The sequence below is a fragment of the Pangasianodon hypophthalmus genome, chromosome 9 (assembly GCF_027358585.1).
Source record: "Pangasianodon hypophthalmus isolate fPanHyp1 chromosome 9, fPanHyp1.pri, whole genome shotgun sequence".
Taxonomy (NCBI): Eukaryota; Metazoa; Chordata; class Actinopteri; order Siluriformes; family Pangasiidae; genus Pangasianodon; species Pangasianodon hypophthalmus.
Window position 1 is genome coordinate 26482843 of NC_069718.1, and position 26039 is coordinate 26508881.

General features: G+C 41.1%; 2 protein-coding genes across 2 annotated transcripts in view; one reads left to right on the forward strand and one right to left on the reverse strand.

The window, feature by feature from the left end:
- Positions 1-245: 245 nt before the first annotated feature.
- dram1 (DNA-damage regulated autophagy modulator 1) lies at positions 246-4522 on the reverse strand. The gene is made up of 7 exons (XM_034307176.2): positions 4199-4522; positions 2776-2843; positions 1721-1863; positions 1180-1357; positions 1032-1090; positions 779-871; positions 246-603 (listed from the first exon to the last, which is right to left on the reverse strand). The coding sequence occupies exons 1-7, from the start codon at positions 4327-4329 to the stop codon at positions 559-561; spliced, it is 717 nt and encodes a 238-aa protein (XP_034163067.1). The 5' UTR covers positions 4330-4522; the 3' UTR covers positions 246-558.
- A 13335-nt stretch (positions 4523-17857) lies between these two features.
- Positions 17858-26039, forward strand: part of gnptab (N-acetylglucosamine-1-phosphate transferase subunits alpha and beta) — a 28311-nt gene continuing 20129 nt past the window's right edge. The window contains exons 1-6 of the mRNA XM_026919321.3: positions 17858-18154; positions 18295-18380; positions 19696-19815; positions 21971-22021; positions 23446-23642; positions 25169-25233. Of these exons, the coding sequence (XP_026775122.1) occupies positions 18023-18154; positions 18295-18380; positions 19696-19815; positions 21971-22021; positions 23446-23642; positions 25169-25233 (651 nt within the window). The 5' untranslated portion in view covers positions 17858-18022. The remainder of the gene's footprint in view (positions 18155-18294; positions 18381-19695; positions 19816-21970; positions 22022-23445; positions 23643-25168; positions 25234-26039) is intronic.

Below are 26039 nucleotides of genomic sequence, written 5' to 3' on the forward strand. Positions count from 1 at the left end.
TAATTAAAAGCTTAATATTGGCCCTTTTGGGCTTGGGCCATTCTTTTGCCCAGGAGTGTACACTGATATCACCAAGCTAATGTGCAGAATGTATGATTACACATAGTCTTTTGTTGATGTTGTGAAGCTTAATATATTTTTTACAAACATGTTGTTATGAAAGCAGAGTGGTCACAAGGTAATACCATCACTAAGAAGTAAGGACGACATCACATGCTTTTACTTCGCAATACAAGAGTCATGTACATTGTGTAATTGCATCCTTTTATTGCTGGATTACTGTTAACAGTTGATCAGCGTTACAGCAACATGGATTAAAGTGCAAAAGCTATAATTGTATTATTATAGATCATTGTTGTGAATGTGCTAAATTCAATCTTCAGGACTGTGTGATTAAATAACATACAAACAGAGTATAAAAATAAAATTCACTTATAAAAATCATCAAGACAGTTTGATTTTTTTTTTAAAAACATACAAACTCATACATATAATCATAGTCATGTACATACATAGTACATACATAGTGAAATCACAGTGACGGTTGTAACATTGGACTCATGTAAACTCCAGTATCTCGACGTTCACTTTCAAAGTGAACTGCTGTAAAGGACAATAAAAAAAATAAAAAAATGAGTGAGTCACATGCTATAAAGCGTGTTATCAAGGTTCATTCAAACGGCTTAAAGTTACAAGAACACAATTTTATGATTAATTGTTACTGCTGTGAAGATGAGTATAAAAAGGCATGTAGCTGATATTATTTCCATCAACAAACCTTGAACTCCTGTATGTATGTGAAGAAGAAGAAGACAAAAGTGAAGGCAGCTATCCACTCACTCACAGCGCTCACAACATGGAGTGTGTAGCCCTAGAAATAAAGACAAAGACAAACAATAGTCTTTCTTTTTTGTGGTTTCTTGCTGAATTTAATTATGTGAGTAAAGGGAATGTACATGTTTGATTTGCTGGTGTGTTTCTCTGTAACTGATAGCACTATGTGTACAATAGGAGGTCTGATTATAGCACACCTTGTCTTCTGGAGTCCAGTGCAATTTGCTTATAGTCAGAAATGATGCACAAAGAAGAGCTGTAAGAAATGTTAAGGAAAACCAACTGGCCTTGTTCTTGTTGAAGCTGATTAGAAGTAATATGATTTTATACAAATATGAAGGATACTTGGAATTACTGCCAAGAAAGCCACCACGGAAAAGGCAGTTCGAATATGACACATGCGCTTTGAAGATCCATAAGGATGAACTTTGTACGAGATTATGGTCTGTAGTATGATGTAAACCACTCCAGAAATGAAGAACATTAAGGCTCCAGTGTCATGGACAGCCGTCACCTGTGTCTCCTAAAACAGTCCAAATACACATTCATTGTTTGCATGCACTGTAAAATCATCAACAGCACAATTTACTGAAGACACAAAGTAAACACAACTTAGACCTTTGGCATATTCTAAGCAAATGTGAGGGTGTGTCCAAGCTGATTTTTATTTATTTATTTATTTATTTTATTACAGATAATACAGAACATAAAATCCATATGGGGTTTAATTGTTTGGTTGTGTATTCAATCCAGCCACTCGGACAAGAACTGCTGAGATGCCTTACTATTATTATTATTATTATTATTATTATTAGAAACATGAAGATCTTAACTTTATAGTAACATTATCAAAGCACCCCTGAGACATGGGTGTAAGTGAACAAACCTGAAATGTTGCCACAAAACACATTCCTATACAAGAGAGTGTGGCGAAGATGAAAGCAGCCAAGTTCAGATTAGGAGGTACGCCCCCTGTTTTCTCAATCAGCTTCTGCACAAACTTATATCTGGCAAACATGGTGGCAAACCCTAGAAAAGATATAGTGTATATGTGTGAGAACAACACGCACAGTGCATGTGCAGGCCAAGACGTAATGAGATCTCGTATGGTTGAGAAACGCTGGGAAATCCTGGATAACTCCTTCTGTGTTTCATTTCTCTAGCTGCAGTTTGGGTTTTGCCTTTGTCTGGACTCGAGTTTTTCCAACTGTGTCACGTTGAGGAGAAATGCTTTCATTTTTTACAGAAAGAGAAATGAAACTGCTGCACTGAAGCAATTTCACGAAAATTCCACCGTTACTTAATAAAGACTTTGGAGAGAGCGCCACAAAATAAAAACATAGAAGATGTGTAATAGATATATAGTATTTTTTTTTAGATTTGTTCATTCATTCATTTCTGTTCTGCTTCTCCTCATGGTTATTACAAAAGATGATTTCACATGACTTGGGCATGTTAGTTTTATGTGTAACTTTCACACTAAATTGTGAGTGCATGTGACTGAACATACGAGATGTAGTTTATTACCACATGCAGATGAGCAAAGTGACTAAAGTCCACAAATGAGCTTATTAAAAAAAAAATCGCCAAGTCTTTGGAACCTTGGCTTTTCCAAATGATTATCATTTTGATCAAATCTTAAAAACTGCAGGGTGGTCTTTAACCATGTCCTTTTAACTAATGGGTTTTAATATATTTAATGGTGTATTTTAAAAGCATATCGCAATCACAGTATGTGACATTTAGTATCGATCCCGCGGCCTGTACACTAACATAAGAAGAATGACTAACCTACAGGTTACATGAACCATCCTGGGAAAGTACCTTGTTTGTTTTTGAAGAAAGCACATATGAGAACCAGGTATTCATCAGTGCATGACATAATGTGTAATACTAATTCTGAAGTGTGTGAAAAAAAAAAAAAACAAGAAAAACTCGCACCTGCAAAAGCTGAAATTGTTGCCATGAGGCCAAATATGCAGCTCTCCGGAGGGGTCGCTCCTGTATCACTAAAAACACATGTAAAAATGTATACATTATCATTTGTTTTTTAATATTCATTCATGCATTCATTCATTCATCTTCAGTAACCGTTTATTTTTAATTCTCCTGGTCAGATTTCCTATTCCAGGAACAATGGGCAGTGAGGCAGGAATTATAATCCAGGACGTAACTGCATTACACTTCAGTGGATGGAATAAAGTTAAGCGCAGGAAACAACGTTTCTGGAGAAACAGAGTGCTTCTGAAAAATCTTGTAGTTTTCACCTCTTACAGCTTTAGAAGCATTTTGCTTACACAGCTGATGAAGGACTTTAGGCTGAATATACACTATATGGACACACACATGTGCACCCCTGACCATCACACCATGTGTTTCTTTCCCAAACTGTCTACAAAGTCTGAAGCCCACAATTGTATAGAATGTCTCTGTGTGCTGTAGCATTACAGTTTCCCTTCACTGGAACTAAGAGGCTGAAACCTGTTCCAGCATGACAATGCCCCTGTGCACAAAGCGAGCTCCATGAAGACATGGTGTGTGAAGGTTGGAGTGGAAGAACTCGAGTGTCCTGCACAGAGCCCTGACCTCAACCCCACTGAACACCTTTGGGATGAACTGGAACACCGACTGAACCCCAGACCTCCTCGACATCCCAACATCAGCGCCTGACCTCACTAATGCTCTTGTAGCTGAATGAACACAAATCCCCACAGCCACGCTCCAACATCTAGTGGAAAGCTTCCCAGAAGAGTGGAGCTCATTATAACAGCAAACACAGGGGGAATAAATCTGGAAATGGGATGGTCAGGGGTGCACAAACTTCTGGCCATATAGTGAATATTTTTATCTTTTCTGTCGCATCATTATTATTATTATTATTATTATTATTATTATTATTATTATTATTATTGGTGCTCTGTATGAAAGGTGCTATGTGATTAATATAGGGATGGAGTTGGTATTATTTGGTAGAGGTCAGAGTCAGGGCACTGAGGTGCAGTTAAGAGTTAAGAAAAAGTTTTCTAAAGAATCAGTAAAGTGTAAAAGGTTTGCAGATGAGCTGGGGAAATCAGCACTGATATGTTAGCTGCTGTGTGACTTGGTGTGTGAGAGTAAGCTCTGTGGTTTCTCACAGCTATTTAGGCGAAAACGAAACTAAGTGAACTCGGAGCTGCTGTTGCACATAATAACTCCTGTACAGCAGCAACACAAACAAACAAAACACACACGAGTACACTACATATTACTGCAGTACAGAACAGATGAAGTATTAGACAGTGGAAGGGATTCAGAGAGAGAGAGAGAGAGAGAGAGAGAGAGAGAGAGAGAGAGAGGAAATGCCATGCTCGGAAGAAAAGCTTACCTGATGTACGGGAAGATCACATCCACGTCCTCGCGGAACAGGGCGATGAGATAGTTCACTATAAAAGTGATCGAGGACCAGATGACCACAAATGTTGGCAAGAAGCACACCCCTTCCAGAAACCACACCATTGTGCTTCACACATACATGCATCACCATCAACTCTACCCTGGCAGAAGTAAAAAAAAATTTAAAAAGTAAATAAATCTGGAGTCAGACAGTAAGATGCTTATGGAGATGTGCTCTGCTCCAGCTTTCATCCATATCACTAATCACAGACTGAACAACGTGGAAAGAAGAAGGGGGAAAAAAAACTTCTCTGAGTCACGTGACTGAGGACTTCTGTTCAGCCCTCACACACACACTTCTGTTCAGCCCTCTCTTCCTCACTGTGTTCACTCATCACACACACACACACACACACACACAGATACACTTACTTCTGTTCAGCCCTCTCTTCCTCACTGTGTGTTCACTCATCTTACACACACACACACACGCACACACACACTTACTTCAGTTCAGCCCTCTCTTCCTCACTGTGTTCACTGATCACACACACACACACACACACACACACTTCTTTCTGTTCAGCCCTCTCTTCCTCACTGTGTTTTCACTGATCTCACACACACACACACTTCTTTCTGTTCAGCCCTCTCTTCCTCACTGTGGTCGCTCCTGTATCACTAAAAAACACATTAAAAAAATGTATACATTATCATTTGTTTTTTAATATTCATTCATGCATTCATTCATTCATCTTCAGTAACTGTTTATTTTTAATTCTCCTGGTCAGATTTCCTATTCCAGGAACAATGGGCAGTGAGGCAGGAATTATAATCCAGGACGTAACTGCATTACACTTCAGTGGACGGAATAAAGTTAAGCGCAGGACACAACGTTTCTGGAGAAACAGAGTGCTTCTGAAAAATCTTGTAGTTTTCACCTCTTACAGCTTTAGAAGCATTTTGCTTACACAGCTGATGAAGGACTTTAGTCTGAATATACACTATATGGCCAAAAGCACGTGAAACCCTGACCATCACACCGTGTGTTTCTTCCTCAAACTGTTCCCACAAAGTCTGAAGCACACAATTGTATAGAATATGTATATAATTCTCTTAAGTCACGTGACAGAGCGGGTCAGGTCTTCAGTTCAGGCTTCTCTTCCTCACTGGGTGTTCACTGATGATCACTACAACACACATTACATTGTTTCAGTTAGTTCATCACCCACAGGCATTCATAAACAGGCCATGCTATTAATACTTCCCTCTATAGTAAAACACTTTCAATGTTATTTGATTCATTCTCACTTTTAAACAAGTCATTGATGAGATTCACTTAAAAAGTGCTCTGAATGACTCATTAGCAAATTGTCCATCTTCTGCATCCATGTGGAGAAATTTCTTTCTTTCTATCTTTTCTTAATTACATACATACTTTACATTTCTCTCTCTCTCTCTCTCTCTCTCTCTCTATATATATATCTATATATATATATCTATATATATATATATGTGTGTGTGTGTGTGTATATATATATATATATATATATATATATATATATATATATATATATATATATATATATATACACACACACACACACACACACACACATCGATCAGCCATAATATTAAAACTATTGAGGGGTGAAGTGAATAACGTTGATTATCTTGTTACAGTGGCACCTGTCATGGGGTGGGATATATTAGGCAGCAAATGAACAGTCAGTTCTCAAAGTTGATGTTTTGGAAGCAGGAAAAATGGGCAAGCGTAAGGATCTGAGTGACTTTGACTTGGCCCAATTTGTGATGTCTAGACAACTTGGTCAGAGCATCTCCAAAACGGCGTTGTTGTGGGGTGTTCCCGGTATGCAGCGGTTAGAACTTACCAAAAGTGGTCCATGGAAGGACAACCGGTGAACCAGCGACAGGGTCATGGGCGCCCAAGGCTCACTGATGCACGTGGGGAGTGAAGGCCCATCTGGTCTGATCCCACAGAAAAGCTACTGTGGCACAAACTGCTGAAAAAGTTAATGCTGGCTATGATAGAAAGGTGTCAGACCACACAGTGTATCACAGCTTGCTGCTTATGGAGCTGAGTAGCTGCAGACGGGTCAGAGAGCCCCTGTCCACCACCGAAAGGTCCTACAATTCAATTCAATTCAATTTTATTTGTATAGTGCTTTTAACAATGAACATTGTCTCAAAGCAGCTTTATAGAACATAAGAAACAAAAAGCATGCAAACAGAAACTAAAACATGCAAACAGCCCTAGATGTTAGACAAAATTATCCCTCGTGAGCAAGCCTGAGGCGACTGAGGCAACTGTGGCAAGGAAAAACTCCCTTAGATGATATGAGGAAGAAACCTTGAGAGGAACCAGACTCAAAAGGGAACCCATCCTCATTTGGGTGACACCGGAGAGTGTGATATGAACAATGTCCTTTCTGCATTTATGTATAGTCACATAGAATTTTATGTGTATATTAATTTGGAGATTGTTGTCTTCCTCAAAGTCCACATAGGGTTGGCAGCATTGCTTTGAATACCCAAATCCTCACGAGGCATAAACCAGCTGGAGCAGGTCCATCTCTGGATGCCTCAGGATCCTCGTAGGGTTGGCCTCTGTCTACTGGAGCTGGCACAATCTCTATGTGCCTCAGGATGGGTAGAAGAAGGGAAACAAGTGGAAAGGAATTAGCGTAGCTGCTGTTTGTAATATTAGTAAGCCCTAAATCATAATGTACAATTAATCAGATGTACTGAAGTACAAGGTTATGGTATGTGTTAAGTGTATGCCTGGCTAAAGAAATATGTCTTTAATCTACGTTTGAACTGGGAGACTGTGTCTGAGCCCTGAACACTGTCAGGAAGGCTATTCCAAAGTTTAGGAGCTAAATACGAAAACGCTCTACCCCCATTTGTAGACTTGATATTCTGGGAACTACCAGAAGTCCGGAGTTGGGCATGCGAGATGTGGATGTTACTTTGACACGTACCACCTACCTAAACATTGCTGCAGGCCAATTACACCCCTTCATGGCAACGGTATTCCCTAATGGCAGTGGCCTCTTTCAGCAGGATAATGCGCCTTGCCACACTGTTCAGGAATGGTTTGAGGACCATGAAAAAGAATTCAATGTGTTGATTTGGCCTCCAACTTCCCCAGATCTCAATCTGATCGAGCATCTGTGAGATGTGCTGGACAGCCACAAGCCAGTGCACTCTCAGTGCCAGTCCCAAGTTCGGATAAAATGTGGCTCATAAATCTGACTTCCATACCGGATCGGTTGAGGCCCAGGTTACCAACAACCGCCACTGGTTTCTAATCACAAACTGAACAATGTGGAAAGAAGAAGGGGGAAAAGAAATTTCTCTGAGTCTCGTGACTGAGGACTTCTGTTCAGCCCTCTCTTCGTCACTGTGTGTTCACTCATCACACACATACACACTTAGTTCTGTTCAGCCCTCTCTTCCTCACTATGTGTTCACTCATCTCACACACACATACACTCTTACTTCTGTTCAGCGCTCTCTTCCTCACTGTGTGTTCACTGATCATACACACATATACACACTTTGGCACAACAATGGGCAGTGAGGCAGGAATTATAATCCAGGACGTAACTGCATTACATTTCAGTGGACGGAATAAAGTTAAGCGCAGGACACAACGTTTCTGGAGAAACAGAGTGCTTCTGAAAAATCTTGTAGTTTTCACCTCTTACAGCTTTAGAAGCATTTTGCTTACACAGATGATGAAGGACTTTAGTCTGAATATACACTATATGGCCAAAAGCACGTGAAACCCTGACCATCACACCATGTGTTTCTTCCTCAAACTGTTACCACAAAGTCTGAAGCACACAATTGTATAGAATATGTATATAATTCTCTTAAGTCATGTGACAGAGCAGGTCAGGTCTTCAGTTCAGGCTTCTCTTCCTCACTGGGTGTTCACTGATGATCACTACAACACACATTACATTGTTTCAGTTAGTTCATCACCCACAGGCATTCATAAACAGGCCATGCTATTAATACTTCCCTCTATAGTAAAACACTTTCAATGTTATTTGATTCATTCTCACTTTTAAACAAGTCATTGACGAGACTCACTTAAAAAGTGCTCTGAATGACTCATTAGCAAATTGTCCATCTTCTGCATCGATGTGGAGAAATTTCTTTCTTTCAGCCATAACATTAAAACTATTGAGGGGTGAAGTGAATAACATTGATTATCTTGTTACAGTGGCACCTGTCATGGGGTGGGATATATTAGGCAGCAAGTGAACAGTCAGTTCTCAAAGTTGATGTTTTGGAAGCAGGAAAAATGGGCAAGCGTAAGGATCTGAGTGACTTTGACTTGGCCCAATTTGTGATGTATAGACGACTGAGTCAGAGCATCTCCAAAACGGCAGTGGTTAGTACCTACCAAAAGTGGTCCAAGGAAGGACAACCGGTGAACTGGTGACACGGTCATGGGCGCCCAAGGCTCACTGATGCACGTGAGGAACGAAGGCCCGTCTGGTCCGATCCCACAGAAGAGCTACTGTGGCACAGACTGCTGAAAAAGTTAATGCTGGCTATGATAGAAAGGTATCAGAACACACAGTGCATCACAGCTTGCAGCGTATGGAGCTGCGTAGCTACAGACGGGTCAGAGAGCCCATGCTGACCCTGTCCACCACCAAAAGGTCCTACAATGGGCATGTGAGCATCTGAACTGGATCATGGAGCAATGGAAGAAGGTGGCCTGGTCTGATGAATTATGTTTTCTTTTACATCATGTGGACAGCCGGGTGTGTGTGTGTGTCGCTTACCTGGGGAAGAGATGGAAACAGGATGCACTATGGGAAGAAGGCAAGCCGGCAGAGGCAGTGTGATGCTCTGGGCAATGTTCTTCTGGCCTTCATGTGGATGTTACTTTGACACGTACCACCTACCTAAACATTGTTGCTGACCAAGTACACCCCTTCATGGCAACAGTATTCCCTAATGGCAGTGGCCTCTTTCAGCAGGATAATGCACCCTGCTACACTGTTCAGGAATGGTTTGAGGACCATGACAAAGAATTCATTCAAAGATTTGGCCTCCAACTTCCCCAGATCTCAATCTGATCGAGCATCTGTGAGATGTGCTGGACAGCCATTGGGGCTGCACAAGCCAGTGCACTCTCAGTGCCGGTCCCAAGTCCAGATAAAATGTGGCTCATAAATCTGACTTCCATACCGGATTGGTTGAGGCCCAGGTTACCAACGAACGCCACTGGTCCTGTTGGCCAGCAGGGTACCGGTGGAAACTGTGCTGCTGTTGGGCAAAGGATGAGAAGGAGAGGGGGAAAGCATGTCTAGAGACAGCATGAGAGTAGGAAGGGTAAGAGTGAAGAAGTGAGAGTCTGAACTTTGAATGTTGGCACTATGCCTGGTAAAGGGAGAGAGCTGGTATATAATGGAGGGGAGAACGGTAGACATACTGTGTGTACAAGAGACCAAGTGGAAGGGGAGCAAAGCCAGGAGAATTGGAGGTGGGTTCAAAGTGTTCTACCATGGCGTGGACGGGAAGAGGAACGGTGTAGGGGTAATCCTGAAGGAAGAATATATTAAGAGTGTATTGGAGGTGAAGAGAGTGTCGGACAGAGTGATGAGAGTGAAGCTGGAAATTGAAGGTGTGATGATAAATGTCATCAGTGCATATGCCCCACAAGTGGGGTATGAGATGGAGGAGGTAGAAGATTTTTGGAGTGAGTTGGATGAAGTGGTGGAGAGGGTACCCAAAGAAGAAAGAGTAGTGATTGGAGCAGACTTCACTGGGCATGTTGGTGAAGGGAACAGAGGCGATGAGGAAGTGATAGGTAGGTACAGTGTCAAGGAAAGGATTATGGAAGGGCAGATGGTGGTAGATTTTGCAAAAAGGATGGAAATGGCAGTTGTGAAGACATATTTTAAGATGAAGGAGGAGCACAGGGTGATGTATAAGAGTGGAGGAAGGTGCACGCAGGTAGACAATGTCCTATGCAGGAGATGAAACCTGAAAGAGATCAGAGACTGTAAGGTGGTGGCAGGGGATGGTGTAGCTAGACAGCATAGGATGGTGGTTTGTAGGATGACTGTGGAGGTGAAAAAGAAGAAGAGAGTGAGGACTGAAGTGAAGGATCAGTTGGTGGAAGCTGAAGGACAAAGACTGTTGTGTGAAATTCAGAGAGGACGTGAAACAGGCACTGGGTGGTGGTGAAGAGGTGCTGGACGACTGGGCAACTACTGCAGACGTGGTGCAGGAGACAGCTAGGAAGGTACTTGGTGTAATATCTGAACAGATGAAGGAAGACACAGAGACTTGGTATTGGAATGAGGAAGTACAGGAAAACATAAGGAGGAAGAGGTTGGCAAAAAAGATTTGGGATAGTCAGACAGATGAAGAAAGTAGACAGGAGTACAAGGAGATGTAGCGCAAGGTGAAGAGAGAGGTGGCAAAGGCTAAGGAAAAAGCAGATGGCAAGCTATATGAGAAGTTGGACACTAAGGAAGGAGAAAACGACTTGTACTGATTGGTCAGACAGAGGGACTGAGCTGGGAAGGATGTGGTGGTGATAAAGGATGCAGTTGGAAATGTGCTGACAAGTGAGGACAGTGTGTTGAGAAGGTGGATGGAGTACTTGGAGGAACCGATGAATGAAGAAAATGAGAGAGAGAGAAGGTTGGATGATGTGGAGATTGTGAATCAGGACTTGCGGGGAATTAGTAAGGCTGAAGTGAGGACAGCTTTTAAGAGGATGAAGAGTGGAAGGGCGTTTGGTCCAGATTACATACCAGGCATGGAGATGTTTAGGAGAGATGGCAGTGGAGTTTTTAACCAGATTGTTTAACAAAATCTTGGAAAGTGAAAGGATGCCTGAGGAGTGGAGAAGAAGTGTACTGGTGACGATTTTTAAGAATAAGGGGGAGCTGCAGTAACTACAGAGGCATAAAGTTGATCAGCCACTCCATGAATTTATGGGAAAGAGTAGTGGGAGCTTAGCTGAGAGGAGAGGTGAAGATCTGATATGGATTCATGCCAGGAAAGAGCACTATAGATGTTTGATTTGAACGTGTTGATGGAGAAGTATAGAGAAGGCCAGAAGGAGTTGCATTGCATGTTTGTGGATTTAGAGAAAGCGTACGACAGGGAGCTGAGAGAAGAGTTGTGGTACTGTATGAGGAAGTCAGGAGTAAGTATGTGAGGTTAGTGCAGGATATGTATGAGGACAGTGTGACAGCGGTGAGGTGTATGGTAGGAATGACGGACTGGTTCAAAGTGAAGGTGAGATTGTATCAAGGATCAGCTCTGTGCCCTTTCTTGTTTGCAATGGTGATGGACAGGTTGACAGACGAGTTCAGACAGGAGTCCCCATGGACTATGATGTTCGCGGATGACATTGTGATCTGTAGTGAGAGTAGGGAACAGGTTGAGATGAGCCTGGAGAGGTGGAGACATGCACTAGAGAGAAGGGGAATGAAAGTCAGTAGGAGCAAGATGGAGTGTATGAGCATGAATGAGAGGGAGGGCGGTGGAATGGTGAGGTTGCAAGGAGTATAGGTGGTGAAGGTGGATGAGTTTAAATACATGGGGTCAACTGTCTAAAGTAATGGAGAGTATGGTAGAGAAGTGAAGAAGAGAGTGTAGGCAGAGTGGACTGGGTGGAGAACAGTGGCAGGAGTGATTTGTGATAGAAAGGTATCTACAAGCGTGAAAGGGAAAGTTTACAAGATGGTAATGAGACCAGCTATGTTGTTTGGTTTGGAGGCAGTGGCACTGACAAAAAGACAGGAGGCAGAGCTGGAAATGGCAAAGTTGAAGATGCTGCTATTTTGGGAGTGATGAGGATGGGCAGGCTTAGAAATGAATATATTAGAGGGACAGCACAGGTAGAATGGTTTGGAGACAAAGTGAGAGAGGCGAGACTTAGTTGGTTTGTGCATCTGCAGAGGAGGGATACGGTATATCAGGAGAGGAATGTTGATGATGGAACCGCCAGGCAGGAGGAGAAGAAAAAGACCAAGGAGGAGGTTTATGGATGTGGTGAGGGAGGACATGTGGGTGGTTGGTGTGACAGAGGAAGATGCAGACGACAGAGTGAGATTGAGACGGATGATCTTCTGTCGCGACCCCTAACGGGAGTGGCCGAAAGAAGAAAAAGAAGATTTTTTGCTATACACTGAAAACATTTGGGTTTGAAATCAAAAGAATACTAGACGACAGATGAGAATTTTTTCCCCTTTCATTTCCTGATACTTGTCATTCTAGCTACACATGCTACACCTGAGTTGCCAGTGATCCTGACCCTTCTGATCTCCAGACTTGCCTGATCCATCCTGATGCCCTACTACTGGTTGGAGTTCTCATCACTTGAAAATCACTTTGTGGCTACACAACTGCACTATTTGTCCATGTCGTACACAGTTATAGAAGGGAATGATTTATAATCACACTATCCGGTGTCACCCAGATGATGATGGGTTCCCTTTTGAGTCTGGTTCCTCTCAAGGTTTCTTCCTCATATCGTCTCAGGGAGTTTTTCCTCACCATCATCACCTCTGGCTTGGTCATTAGGGATAAATTCATAAATTTAAAATTTATTTCCTGAATTTATATATTTCTGTAAAGCTGCTTTGTGACTATGTCCATTGTTAAAGGTGCTATATGAATAAAATTGAACTGAATTAAATAGATGTGTTAAACAACTTAGAACATGGCACATTTTGTTTGAACCCACCCATTTTTCATATGATCAAAAATATTGGAACATGTGACTGACAGGTGTTTGTTGTTGCACTGTTAGATTGATTGTTTAGACAGTTAATAGCGCTGAATGTCTACTCTTGGGTCAAGCCCTGGGTTTCCCCTGTGAAGACTGCATTTGTTGCTAAAACAGATAAACCAACATGAAGACCAGAGAGCTGTCTTTGGGGGAAAAGCAATCCATTTTGAAGCTGAGAAAAGATTGAAAAATCCATCAGAGCCATTGTACAAGCATTGGGCATAGCCAATACAACAATTTGGAATGTCCTGAAAAAGAAAGAAAGCACTGGTGTACTAACAATCAGACATGGAACAGGGCCAAGGAAACAACAGCAGTTGATGACAGAAACATTGTGAGAGCTGTGAAGAAAATCCCAAAAACAACACTGAGTGACATCAACACCAACCTCCACAGAAATATAAAGGCCAATCCACGAGATGCAAACCACTCATCAGCAGTAAGAATCAAAAGTACAGATTGGAATTCGTAAAGAAATGCAGAGATGAGCCACAAAAGTTCTGGAAATGAGATGAACCTCTACCAAAGTGATGGAAAGGCCAAAGTGTGGAGAAAGAAAGCATCTGCTCATGATCCAAAACATATGAGCTCATGGGTCAAGCATGGTGGAGGTAGTGTCATGGCTTGGGCTTGCATGGAACAGACTCACTAATCTTTATTGATGATGGAGCTCATGATAGTAGCAGCAGAATGAATTCAGAAGTCAACAGAAACATTCTGCCTGCCAATTTACAGAGAAATGCATCCAATCTAATTGTGAGAAACTTCATCATGCAGCAAGACAACGACCCAAAACACACTGCTAACACAACAAAGCACTTCATCAGGGGGAAAAGTGGAAGGTTTTAGACTGGCCATGTCAATCACCAGACCTCAACCCAACTGAGCAGCATTTCACCTCCTGAAGAGGAGACTGAAGGGAAGAACCCCCCAAAACTAACAACAACTGAAAGAAGCTGCGCTACAACACTGGAAAAGCGTCACAAAGGACAAATGCAACAGTTTGATGATGTCAGTGAGTCACGGCTTGATTATTATTATAACACAATATTATATATAGTACACTGTTTTAGAAGGGATAAATGGGGATAAATTCACATATTTACAATTTATTTTGATTTAATTTGAATGTATTTATTTCTGTAAAGCTGCTTTGTGACAATGTCCACTGTTAAAAGCGCTATACAAATAAAATTGAATTGTGTTATAAAGTGTTATTTACTTTAATTTGCTTTAAGACTATTTGTTCCAATACTTTTGCTCCCCTAAAACAAAAAGTGCCATGTTCTAAGTTGTTTAAAGACAACAAAATGAAAGTGTTGGAGTGGCCATCACAAAGTCCTGAACTGAATCCCACAGAAAATTTGTGGACTGAACTGAAAAAGTGTCTGATTCAAGTTCAGATGATTCAAAGGCAACGACACCAAATACTAACAATGTATATGTAGACTTTGACCCATTGATAGTATGATATAGTAAATAAAAGCGGAAGTAAATCTTTGCTTCCATATGGAAACAAAGTAGATGCACTGATTGACTAAACACAGGAAAGGTGTGGAGATTTGATGGAGATGGAGATGTGTGAAAAATTAAATTGAAATGTCTTTAGCCTAGGTGTGTGTAAACCTTCGGCTTCAACTGTGGATAAATAGTGGATTTGTGTTTTAGTATTGTCTGTTTTAATTAAAAGTATTATTATTTTTTTTAAAAGTAAAAAGCAGTTTTTCTGTCTGTTTTCAGATTTGTGAAAGATTTCAGATTTAATGGATGCTTTAAAAAAAAAAAAAAAAAAAGAGGACTGCAATCAGAGCATCTCTATAGCATAACTGACCTGTCTGTAGCTGCTGTGTGGTGAATGGCTGATATTAACACAGAGATACACACATCTCTCATGGAGATAAAAGGTCTAGATTTGATTAAGGGTGGTATTTGCATTTGGAATCTGTTGCTGTTAACTGTCAATATGAAGTCCAAAGAGCTGTCACTGCCAGTGATACAAGAGATCATTAGCCTGAAAAATCAAAACAAACACATTAGAGAGACAGAAAAACATTAGGTGTGGCCAAATCAACTAATTGGTACATTCTTAAAAAGAAAGAGTGCACTGTTGAGCTCAGCAACACCAAAAGGCCCAGAAGACCACGGAAAACAGCTGTGGTGGATGAAAGAAGAATTGTTTCCCTGGTGAAGGAAAACACCTTCAAAACAGTCGGCCAGATCACTAATACCCTCTAAGTCAAAGTCAACAATCAAGAGAAGACTTCACCAGAGTAAATACAGAGGTTTTACCACAAGATGTACAGCACTTTTAAACCTCAAAAACAGGAAGACCAGATTAGAGTTTGCTAACAACATCTAAAAAAAAACCCTGTACAGTTCTCGAACAACATTCTCTGTACAGATGAGACAAAGATCAACATGTAGCACAATGATGGGAAGAGAAGAGTATGGAGAAGGAAAGGAACCGCTCATGATCTGAAGCGTACCAAACCTCTAGTTCCAAAAGGCCAGGTTTACAAAGAGACTGATTAAAAGGCTTTGGTACAAAGAACAAAATGAACAGATTAAAAAAAAAGATTAACTTGTGGAAAGAGGAACCTGTGTATTTATAAGAGAACTACTTATCCTGCAGAGCACAACACCTTATTTGGAAAACATGGGGGAGGTAGTGTCATTACTCATAGCTTGGACATGTAGCTACCAGTGAAATGGTCTTATTTATCTTTACTGATGTGATAAGAAGAAGATAAAAGGAGAAGAAAGCAAAATCCAGAAGAAAGAAGCAGGAATTTAAACTGGCTATAATATGGGCATGACAGAGCTTGCCTGATGCTCAGACATTTCTGTATTGCAAAGAAAGTAATATATACAGTAATGTATATAATTACATTACTATAAGTATGTTATTATTATTATTATTATTATTATTATTATTAGTAGTAGTAGTAGTAGTAGTCCCCATACGGACAGCCAAAAGATACACGAGATTACTGAGAATGGTACCACATAGAAACCATGAAGATGGCTTTGGACTGCAATTGCCACGAATAGTTTTGCACTCAAGTCTCCATCGGTGAACTCCAACACAATAGACTTTGTGTGAAAACTATAATGATATTTCCTGGTTACACAACTGCACTATTTGTCCATGTAGTACACAGTTATAGAAGGGAATGATTTATAATGGCACTATCCGGTGTCACCCAGATGAGGATGGATTCCCTTTTGAGTCTGATTCCTTTCAAGGTTTCTACCTCATGTCGTGAGGGAGTTTTTCCTCACCATCATCACCTCTGGCTCGCTCATTAGCAGCCAGCAGCAAAAATGGGCAAGCGTAAGGATCTGAGTGACTTTGACAAGGACCAAATTGTGATGTCTAGACAACTGGGTCAGGGCATCTCCAAAACGGCAGGTGTTGTGGGGTGTTCCTGGTATGCAGCGGTTAGAACCTACCAAAAGTGGTCCAAGGAAGGACAACCGGTGAACCGGCGACAGGGTTATGGGCGCCCAAGGCTCACTGATGCACGTGATCCCACAGAAGAGCTACTGTGGCACAGACTGCTGAAAAAGTTAATGCTGGCACTGATAGAAAGGAGTTAGAACACAGTGCATCACAGCTTGCTGCGTATGGAGCTGCGTAGCTGCAGACGGGTCAGAGAGCCCATGCTGACCCTGTCCACCACCAAAAGGTCCTACAATGGGCATGTGAGCATCTGAACTGGACCATGGAGCAATGGAAGAAGGTGGCCTGGTCTGATGAATCATGTTTTCTTTTACATGATGTGGACGGCCAGGTGCGTGTGTGTGTCGCTTACCTGGGGAAGAGATGGCACCAGGATGCACTATGGGAAGAAGGCAAGCCGGTGGAGGCAGTGTGATACTCTGGACAATGTTCTGCTGGGAAACCTCAGGTCCTGGCATTCATGTGGATGTTACTTTGACACGTACCACCTACCTAAACATTGTTGCTGACCAAGTACACCCCTTCGGTGGCAACGGTATTCCCTAATGGCATCAGAACTGGACTATGGAGCAATGGAAAAAGGTGGCCTAGTCTGATGAATCATGTTTTGTTTCACATCATGTGGACAGCCGGACACCCGTCCGTGGCAGCAGTACTCCCTAATGGCAGTGGCCTCTTTCAGCAGGATAATGCTCCCTGCCACACTGCAGAAATTGTTCAGGAATGTTTTGAGGAACATGATAAAGAGTTCCAGGTGCTGACTTGGCCTCCAACTTCCCCAGACTCTGGTGGAGTCCATGCCTCGGGGTCAGAGCTGTTTTGGCAGCACAAGGGGGACCTACACAATATTAGGCAGGTGGTTTTAATGTTATGGCTGATCGGTGTATATATATACACACACACACACACACACACACATATACATACATATATAAACAGAAACTTAATACAAAGTACATTATTATTATTATTATTATTGTTGTTGTTGTTGTTGTTGTTTTACATATTTTAAGACTGTCTGAGGAATAACTGCTCTGTAATCACATTGATCAGCTGCTGCTGTTGTAAATGGTGCTATATAAATAAATTAAACTTGAACTTGTAATCTAGCTCATCACTCGTACAGAAACACACTTTATTGTGTTTGCAGGTTTGGAGTTCATCGATAGATGGCAGCAGCGCGCTTTTTCCTAACTATTCATTCACTCGTGCTAGTGTACTCCTGTAAATCCCGCCTCCTGCACTAGGATTGGTCCTTCTACTCAAACTCTCTTCTCATTGGCTAGCGTGATCGGAGAATGCTCAGGGAGCCTGAACCTATTGGCTTATCCCAGCTCATGGGGGCGGGGCTTGCCTGAATACCAGGGAAGTCTGGTTGCACCCGGCGTTTCGTCATCACCAACACGGAAGTGTAAGTGTGTGTGAGTGTAATATGGTGATCAGCAGCAGGCTGTCAGGTGACTCGGGTGATTCAGACCCTTGATTCGGATAAGCAGTTAGCCGGATGCTTTAGGCAGCAGCGGCGGGAGAGATGCGGACTGCTAAGCGGAGGCATGGCGATCGTCGGTTCGTTGCTGAAGCTGCTGCAGCGGCAGACCTACACCTGTCTGTCCCACCGCTACGGGCTGTACCTGTGCTTCGGCGGGCTCGTGCTCATGATCGTGTCCGCCTTCCAGTTCGGAGAGGTTCGTGTTCTCATCAGAACCACACAGCACTTTTTATTTACTGCTTCAGGGCTGCACGTGAAAGAGATTAAACGTCTCCATGCTTTCTTGTGCTCTCTGATGTGTGTGTGTGTGTGTGTGTGTGTGTGTTGTGCATGCAGGTGGTGCTGGAGTGGAGTCGGGATCAGTACCATGTCCTGTTTGACTCCTACAGAGACAACGTGGCTGGGAAATCCTTCCAGACCAGGTGAGCAGATCATCACCCACCTTTACTGCTTCACTCCACATTCAGGCAGTGTTCATCTCACTCAGTCCTACAGGAGACACACTGGATGACCAAAAGTATGTGCACCCCTGACCATCACAGCCACATGTGCTTCTTGGGATGAACTGGAACACCGACTGAACCCCAGACCTCCTCGACATCCCAACATCAGCGCCTGACCTCACTAATGCTCTTGTAGCTGAATGAACACAAATCCCCACAGCCACGCTCCAACATCTAGTGGAAAGCTTCCCAGAAGAGTGGAGCTCATTATAACAGCAAACACAGGGGGAATAAATCTGGAATGAGATGTTCAACAAGCACGTATGGGTGTGATGGTCAGGGGTGCACAAACTTTTGGCCATATAGTGTAATCTAGTGCAGTTGTGTTGCTACATATTGCAATCCCAGTGTTACAGATGATGAAAAGTATACAGTACTAAAGGTACATGCAGTGAAATGCAAAGATGCCTTCAAAATAATGAAAATGAAATGTTTCTACATAAAGAGCAGTAAACAAACAGTAAACAAGCAGTAAACATTGACTAAACAATGTCATTATTTGGTGTGACAACATTTTGCTTTTTAAAAAATGCTTGTACACTTTGTGTGTTTCATAAGGAAATACACATTTTTATTATTTTATGCCTTCAGCATTACTGAGCCAGTTTACTTCCCCAACAAAAAAAGGAAATGTTACAGAAAAATGTAACAATAATAACGACTTTTCAGCTGAAAAACATCTTGAAGGCTGTCTGGGATTAGCTGCAAGATTCTGCTAAAGCTGCACCATGCGTAGTACTGACGCATTTTTAAAGACGAAGCCTCGTCACACCACACACAGAGTTTGTATAGTTTCTTACTTTTTGCTGCTGTTTTTATAGACAAACGTAGAAAGTGTAGAAACATGTTCTTTTTGTAAGCATCTTTTCTTTGCACAGTGCTGTACTTGTGATCTGACGTGATTAAAGCTCGACCTGCGTTATTTTGTTTATTTGTGCGAATGCATGAACATCCATCTGAATCATTTCAGGATGGTGCTCATGGCGTGCAGTAAAACACTGATGGTTTTCATGACCTAGCCTCGTATGATCTGTGCAGATGCATCGTCGTTTATCTGTTTATCTCGCCCTCTGTGAGTGCGCTTTTCACTCATTATGCGCTGTCTTAACTCTCATAGCAGGACTGAATAACGCAACCATGCGGTCGCTAAGCTTTGGGAGGTTCTGAAAGCTGCCACGCAGGCTGAGAAAGAGAAGTGTGTTGCTTTATGCTGTGATTGTCTCTCGCCCTCTAGGCTGTGTTTGCCCATGCCTATTGACGTGGTGTACACATGGGTTAATGGGACTGATGCTGATCTGCTGAAGGACCTCCACACAGTGAAACTACAGCTGGAAGAGGAGCAGAGAAAGCTAAGGTCTCTCTCTCTCTCTCTCACACACACACACACACACACACACACACACACACACACACGGCTAGGCAATACTTTAATACATAATTATAATGTGCATGTACACGGCGAGCCTCGGGTCTGAACATCAGAGACCGCAACCAAAACAGTGTTTATCGATACCACAGTCACTGAAGATAAACGATGAATAAATAAATTATGAAAACAAATCCATATTTTATCCAGTTGCTGCGTTATATTAAAGCTGTGGTTGTCACAAGAGCGTCGTATCCGGTATGTGGCTCGTAGCCAGGGGCTGCCGTGATTTTTTTTTAAAATTGTGTTACAGTGGTAGAAATCACATTCAATCATTATTTATCAAAATAATGTTTTACTAAAACATTAATGTTTTTAACATCCTTTTAACATCCTAAAGTGTTTTTTTTGAAGACTAGACTACAAGAAGTTCTACAGAAGATCATTTCCCTTTCAGAAATAGTTCAGTGTAGTAGAACCTTTACAGAAAACTGGGAATATTAAACCTTTTTGTCTAAGAATGTAGTGAAAAATATGTAAAAGAAAGTGTGTTCTAATCTAACGAAATGAAATTGCTTCATTGTTTCATAAATGATTTAGTTTAAGAATAAAACACAATGGGGTGTGCCGTTATAGGAAAATAATCAGTGATGGGTGATGTGGTCATTTTTTTTTTGCCATTTTGCTGATGATTGCACATTTTATTTTACTATTAAAGAAAGACAGTTTTTGTCTGTTTATAGTTACATATAATGTTGTGGAACGTCTGCCAAAATTCATTCGTAGCAGTGGTTGTGCTGTAAGTTTTACTTTGTTAAAGAAAGCATTGAATAAATCACTTTTTCTCTTTTAAAATCGTTTTTTTGTTGGGCTTAGATTATGTTAGTCTTTTTACTGCTATAGAAATGACTGTTCTCGTCATCAGAGCTGCTATTACAGCTTTGAGAGTCAGATTTGAGACTTCAGCAGGGCTCTGGTATAAAGCTGCATACAGCTTATCTCGGGAAGTGGGAAGCTGGAGCTCGAAATGACGTCATATTTGAGTTACAAAGTGGGGAAAATACCCTGGATGCCTCCATGTTTGTGTTTTGTTAGCAACGAATCAGCTAGTTAGGAGTGATGTCAGCGTTAGAGTTAACAGGTGAATGTGTCTGTATGTTGTCTGATCTAAAGCTAATACTTGTAAATACAGTACAAATCTTTTTTAAAGTTTAATTCAGTTTCACTTGTATTGCGCTTTTAACAATGGAAATTGTCACAAAGCAGCTTTACAGAAATCTGGGCATAGATATAGATTGAGATTAATCCAGGGGTGACGATGGCAAGGAAAAACTCCCTGAGAGGACATGAGGAAGAAACCTTGAAGGAAACTCATCCTCATGCTTTGTACTGTGTTCCCTGTTCATGCTGTGAGCAGCCATGTTGATCTGATGTCACATGCTGAACTCAGGGTTTTAGAGGAGAGGAATTCCAAGTTGAGGGACGTTTTCTTTTTTTTTCCTGGTCTGAGGTCAGAAGTTATGAGTTGCGACCTTTAGTCGAATGAATCAGAATAGGTCTTGCTAGTGGACTAAGACCTTTGGACGCTATAGTGTATGAAACACACAGCTGTGGTTGTGAAAGTATGAGATAGGAAGAGTAAAAGTGTGTTTTAACCCTGTCACTGTAACTGAGCTGAATAACAGATAGAGACATAATAAGCTCGAAGTGATTTGGTCAGGATGTACAGACAAGCGACAAACGAAACCCCACAGTAGCTTGTTAATGTTATCTCACTCGTCCTCTTAGAGTGAAGAGTCAGTGCAGATCAGTGCAAAGTTCTCCTGAGTGATCATCTTTATCCTGTTTCTCTCCTGACAGGAGACGTCTATTTCAGGCCACGAGGGCAGACAGAAAGGTTTAATGAGTATGAAATTGATCTAAATCATTTGCTGTGACCTTCACAGTCACCATTTGAACAATTATGGAAGATTTAAGAGCGATGTGTAAGAACTGAAGGAATATCTTTAGGAAGATATTGAAGCTGTTCTGGTGGCTCATCATGGCCCAACATCTTACTAAACCACTTTATATCTTCATTGATGTGCTTTAAACTGTCACCTGTCTCACTACAGGAGATACTAATGTGCTGTCTTTCTCTTAGAGAGAAGCTGGGGCAGAATGCGAGTGACACGACTGAGGTGCCCCGAGGCAGGTGAGGCAACTCGGAGCTCTTCACACCCATGCTGTTTGTAATGTGTGCTGCTTGAGTAAGTGGGGTTGTGGGTCGCCTGTTTGAATGTGACCACATCCTGTTTGGACATCACTCAAGCTTTTTTTTTTTTTTTTGTTCCACTGCTTTGTTCTGAGATGCACCACACCGAAACTCTGAGGTGGTGAAAAACGCAGCAGAAATGTGTAACAGATGAGGCTTTTTCAACTGTTAGTCTTACTTCGTTTTTTTTTTTAAGCACTGGGTGTTAAACGCTTGACTACTTTTTGATAAAACTTTATTTAAAGGATACATACACAGTCCCTTTATGAAGAATGTAAAAGCTTTACATAAATCTTTTCTAAAGCAATGCTGGCTGAAAGCAAGGCTTAGGCCCGGGTTTTTATTATAGGGCATTCGAGATCGAGATTGTTAGTGTCACGTTTCATCTTGCAGATTATTTGCTTATTTTTAGTAGTTTCACATTAACACTTTGAGAAAGTTGCTGAAGGGATACATAGTGCTTCATAACCATGTTATAAACACACAGTTGATTAATATGTCAGTTTGAGGGCATTAAAATCATTTAATTTGCTCATTTACTTTTGTTTACTTACATAATTAAGTGAAGTTGAATAGGTTTGTTTGCAAATGAAGCACTAGCCTTTTAAACTTAGAGATTAAGAGATAGACAGACAGACAGATAGATAGATAGATAGATAGATAGATAGATAGACAGATAGATAGACAGATAGATAAAGCTCCTAAAAGTAAAGATAGCAGGTAGACACTTCATGGAAATGTTTCAGTACTTTAATAACACAATAAATATCCAGAAACACACCGATACGGCAGTCTCAGTCAACCCAGAATCTCTCTTCTTTCTTTCATGTAGCAGCATACGGTTCTTCTTAAGAAGTGATTTTGACATCTTCCTGCGTTGCTTTATAAACTATTTATGCATTTTTTTTATGAATGTTCTGAAAGTCTTTGTAAGTACCCTTTAAATAAAATGCTACCCGTTTTATAGGATTACTATTTCAGTGCAGTTACCAACTGATTTTATTCACTGTCTCACTGATCAATCACAATCGTCCAAAGAATTAAGTTCCTCATCAGGGGTGAACTATTGAGCTCTCTTTCTTTATCCTGAGTACTCTGTTAAAATAAAAAAAAAGAATCACCACAGGAATGTGTGGTGTTCATCTCTCTTATTGTGAGGACTCATCAATTAAACGATTATGATGTGATTCATTATCTTGTTCATTATCTTTCACTGCAAGTCAGCCTTTCCGACTTTTCCCTTCCATTCTGTCGAGTCATTTGTTATCTGATTTTTTTTGAGTGATGTGTTTTTTCTTTTATTCTCCTCTGATATGATTTTAGCTTCTTGTTTGACATCAAGGCTATGTTGTGTGCTTTGCTAGGCCTGAGTGCCTGCTGTCGCACTGCATTGTGGGTCCGGCTCTAGTGTTGGACCCGGCGTTGTCCTCTAACATCTCCGTGAAGGAGCTGTCGTCTAAATCAGGTGCTCTGTCCTCCACCAAGCAGCTCCTGCAGGTCGCCAAACCTCTCCAGCCATCCAGCAGTGTGTCTGTGCTTCTCTTCCACTCCCAGAGTGAAGGTTAGCGGTGCTCAGAAACACACCAAACACAAGAACACACACACACACACACACACACACACACACACACACACACACACTGGCTCAGGGTCATATTAGGCCAGATTATATGACAGTGAACAATCAGTTCAATAACTCAAGAAGTTTTAAAATGCTAATCATGACAGCCATTTGATGTCTGTCCTCTTTTTGCACGGCAGTTATTTTTTATTTAATGTGCATTCTTCTTATATTCATGTAGAATTTAATCTCAATTTTAGTGCATTTTACACACTTACTTATAGTTTGATATGCAAACATGCTGTACTGGGGATTACGTGTTGTTAGTGTAGTCGGGAGGTTCAGTAGGCTGCTGATGTAGCGTTCACCAGCGTTTTTCTTCTCTTGTCCAACCACCAGAGAACGAAAACCCAGCTCTCTGTTGACTGGGACGTTTTGAGTCAGACTCGCCTCCTGCTGAGCTGCGCACAATGAGCCGGATTTATCATTTATCTTTCAGTAGAATTGCGTGTAAATGTTTGCGTAATTTAAACTGAACTACCGTTGATTTTCTTCGCACGTATGTTGATTACCCGTAAAGTGCAAAGCGTGGTCCTGATACAGCTCATTTGCATGTAGTTACGCCCACAAAACTCCATAAAAGGTAAAGTGCACAGAGAGCTGGGAGCATGAAATGAAGGCTCAGGGTAAAGGCTGAAATACAGACAATGGAAATGATTTTCACTCACTACTACATTAAGAAAAATATTTAATAATATATAATATTAATAATAAGTGAGTGTAAAGCTTCAGCTGATGTGTTTGTTTACGGCGCTGTGCAGACTGTATATTCCAGATAGAGAAATGTAAAAGAAGAGAAAAGTGTCTTCTCGTGTAAATTTACACACGTTCAGGAGCACGAGTAAGAGACGAACGTTTTTCAGAATGTGTATGATTTTCATGAATTTTTATGAACCAGATTTTTTGTGTAAATGCTCGTACGAATGGTTTACGCATAAATCTGTTCCTATCCAGCTTGATGAACGACTGAGGCTTTTGGTAAAATGACTTTTTGGTAAACTGTGCCACATTTCTAACTTCTTCGGAATGAATATAATGACCGGCTCCACAGAGTCGTGCCTTCTGGGGGAATTCATATCCTCGTTTTTTTTTCCCTCAGTCTGCATTAATGTAGTCAGCTGTTAATGTAGATGGCCGTATCTTATTACATTACTTTATCTACCATTTTATCATTCATTAATTCGTCTTTAGTAAGCACTTTATCCCGGTCAGGGTCGCAGTAACCCACGCTTCGGATCGAATCCAGGATTAGTAGGGATTCTGGGCCTCCTGACAGGTTCGTGCATTTGGTTCTCATCTCCGGACAAAAACTTGTTCTCCTTGATCGTTTATTTTACCCATGGTGCACTTGGACCTGCTGTGTACACAGGGGATTTGGACTAATCCCCACCTTTCCACTCATAACGACAAGATAATGAATGCTCTTACCTGCACGTAAACGTTAACGTGCACTTTTCTTTTGTTAGCGGATAAAGCTCACTCAGACGCCCCGAAGGACTTTCCGAAGCACTCCGTCTCCAGAGCCTATCTGGTGAGAAATGCTGCTTTCCCTTTATAAACAAATACATCAATTTATATTTAAATTTACGAAATGTTCTAACTGTTGATGTGTTTTTTTTATGGAGTATGCAGATTAACATGAGGAAAATAAGTCTGTACATCTCAGAGTAGAAAGTGATATAATAAGTAGAGAAAAATGTGAATTTGTGTCTGATATGTTGACTGCAGATGTAGTGAACAGAAATCTGTTTAGTTTTATCAGCTGACTGTTCTGTTTTTCTAGAGGCAAACCGCAGAAAACGAGAAGTCCTTATTTTGTTGATGTCAATAAGCTTCACCTAGTTAACTTTTTTTCCATCACTCAGGGGTTAGCTCTTCGGCCTAACAGATATTTATGCTGTTAACAGTCTATAAGATTTTACAGCAAGGTTCAAAAGTCTGAATCCATTTTTAAATTTTAAGTTTTAGTTTTAAATTTAATCACAGTTTTATTTAGCTGGTGTGTGTTATTTATGAATGAACTATAAACTATATAAGACTGAGACAGATCACTTTTATAATACTTATTATACGTAATACATATTATTCCTTCAAATTGATATGTCCTCAATCATTACACCGCTTTATCAGTTTTATTTTTATCAGCACTAATGTTTTTAGTAAAATAAGGACTTTTTTGACCTGCTGATTTAAAAATAAATTTTTAGACATGCCACCGATCCGATTCCCAGCCTCAGTATAGTGGATCGGATGTCAGAGAAAACGCATCGGATATCAGCCTCTGTAACGAAAGGCAACGATTGGAATTCTATTCGGAAAAGAAATGTATTTTCAGAA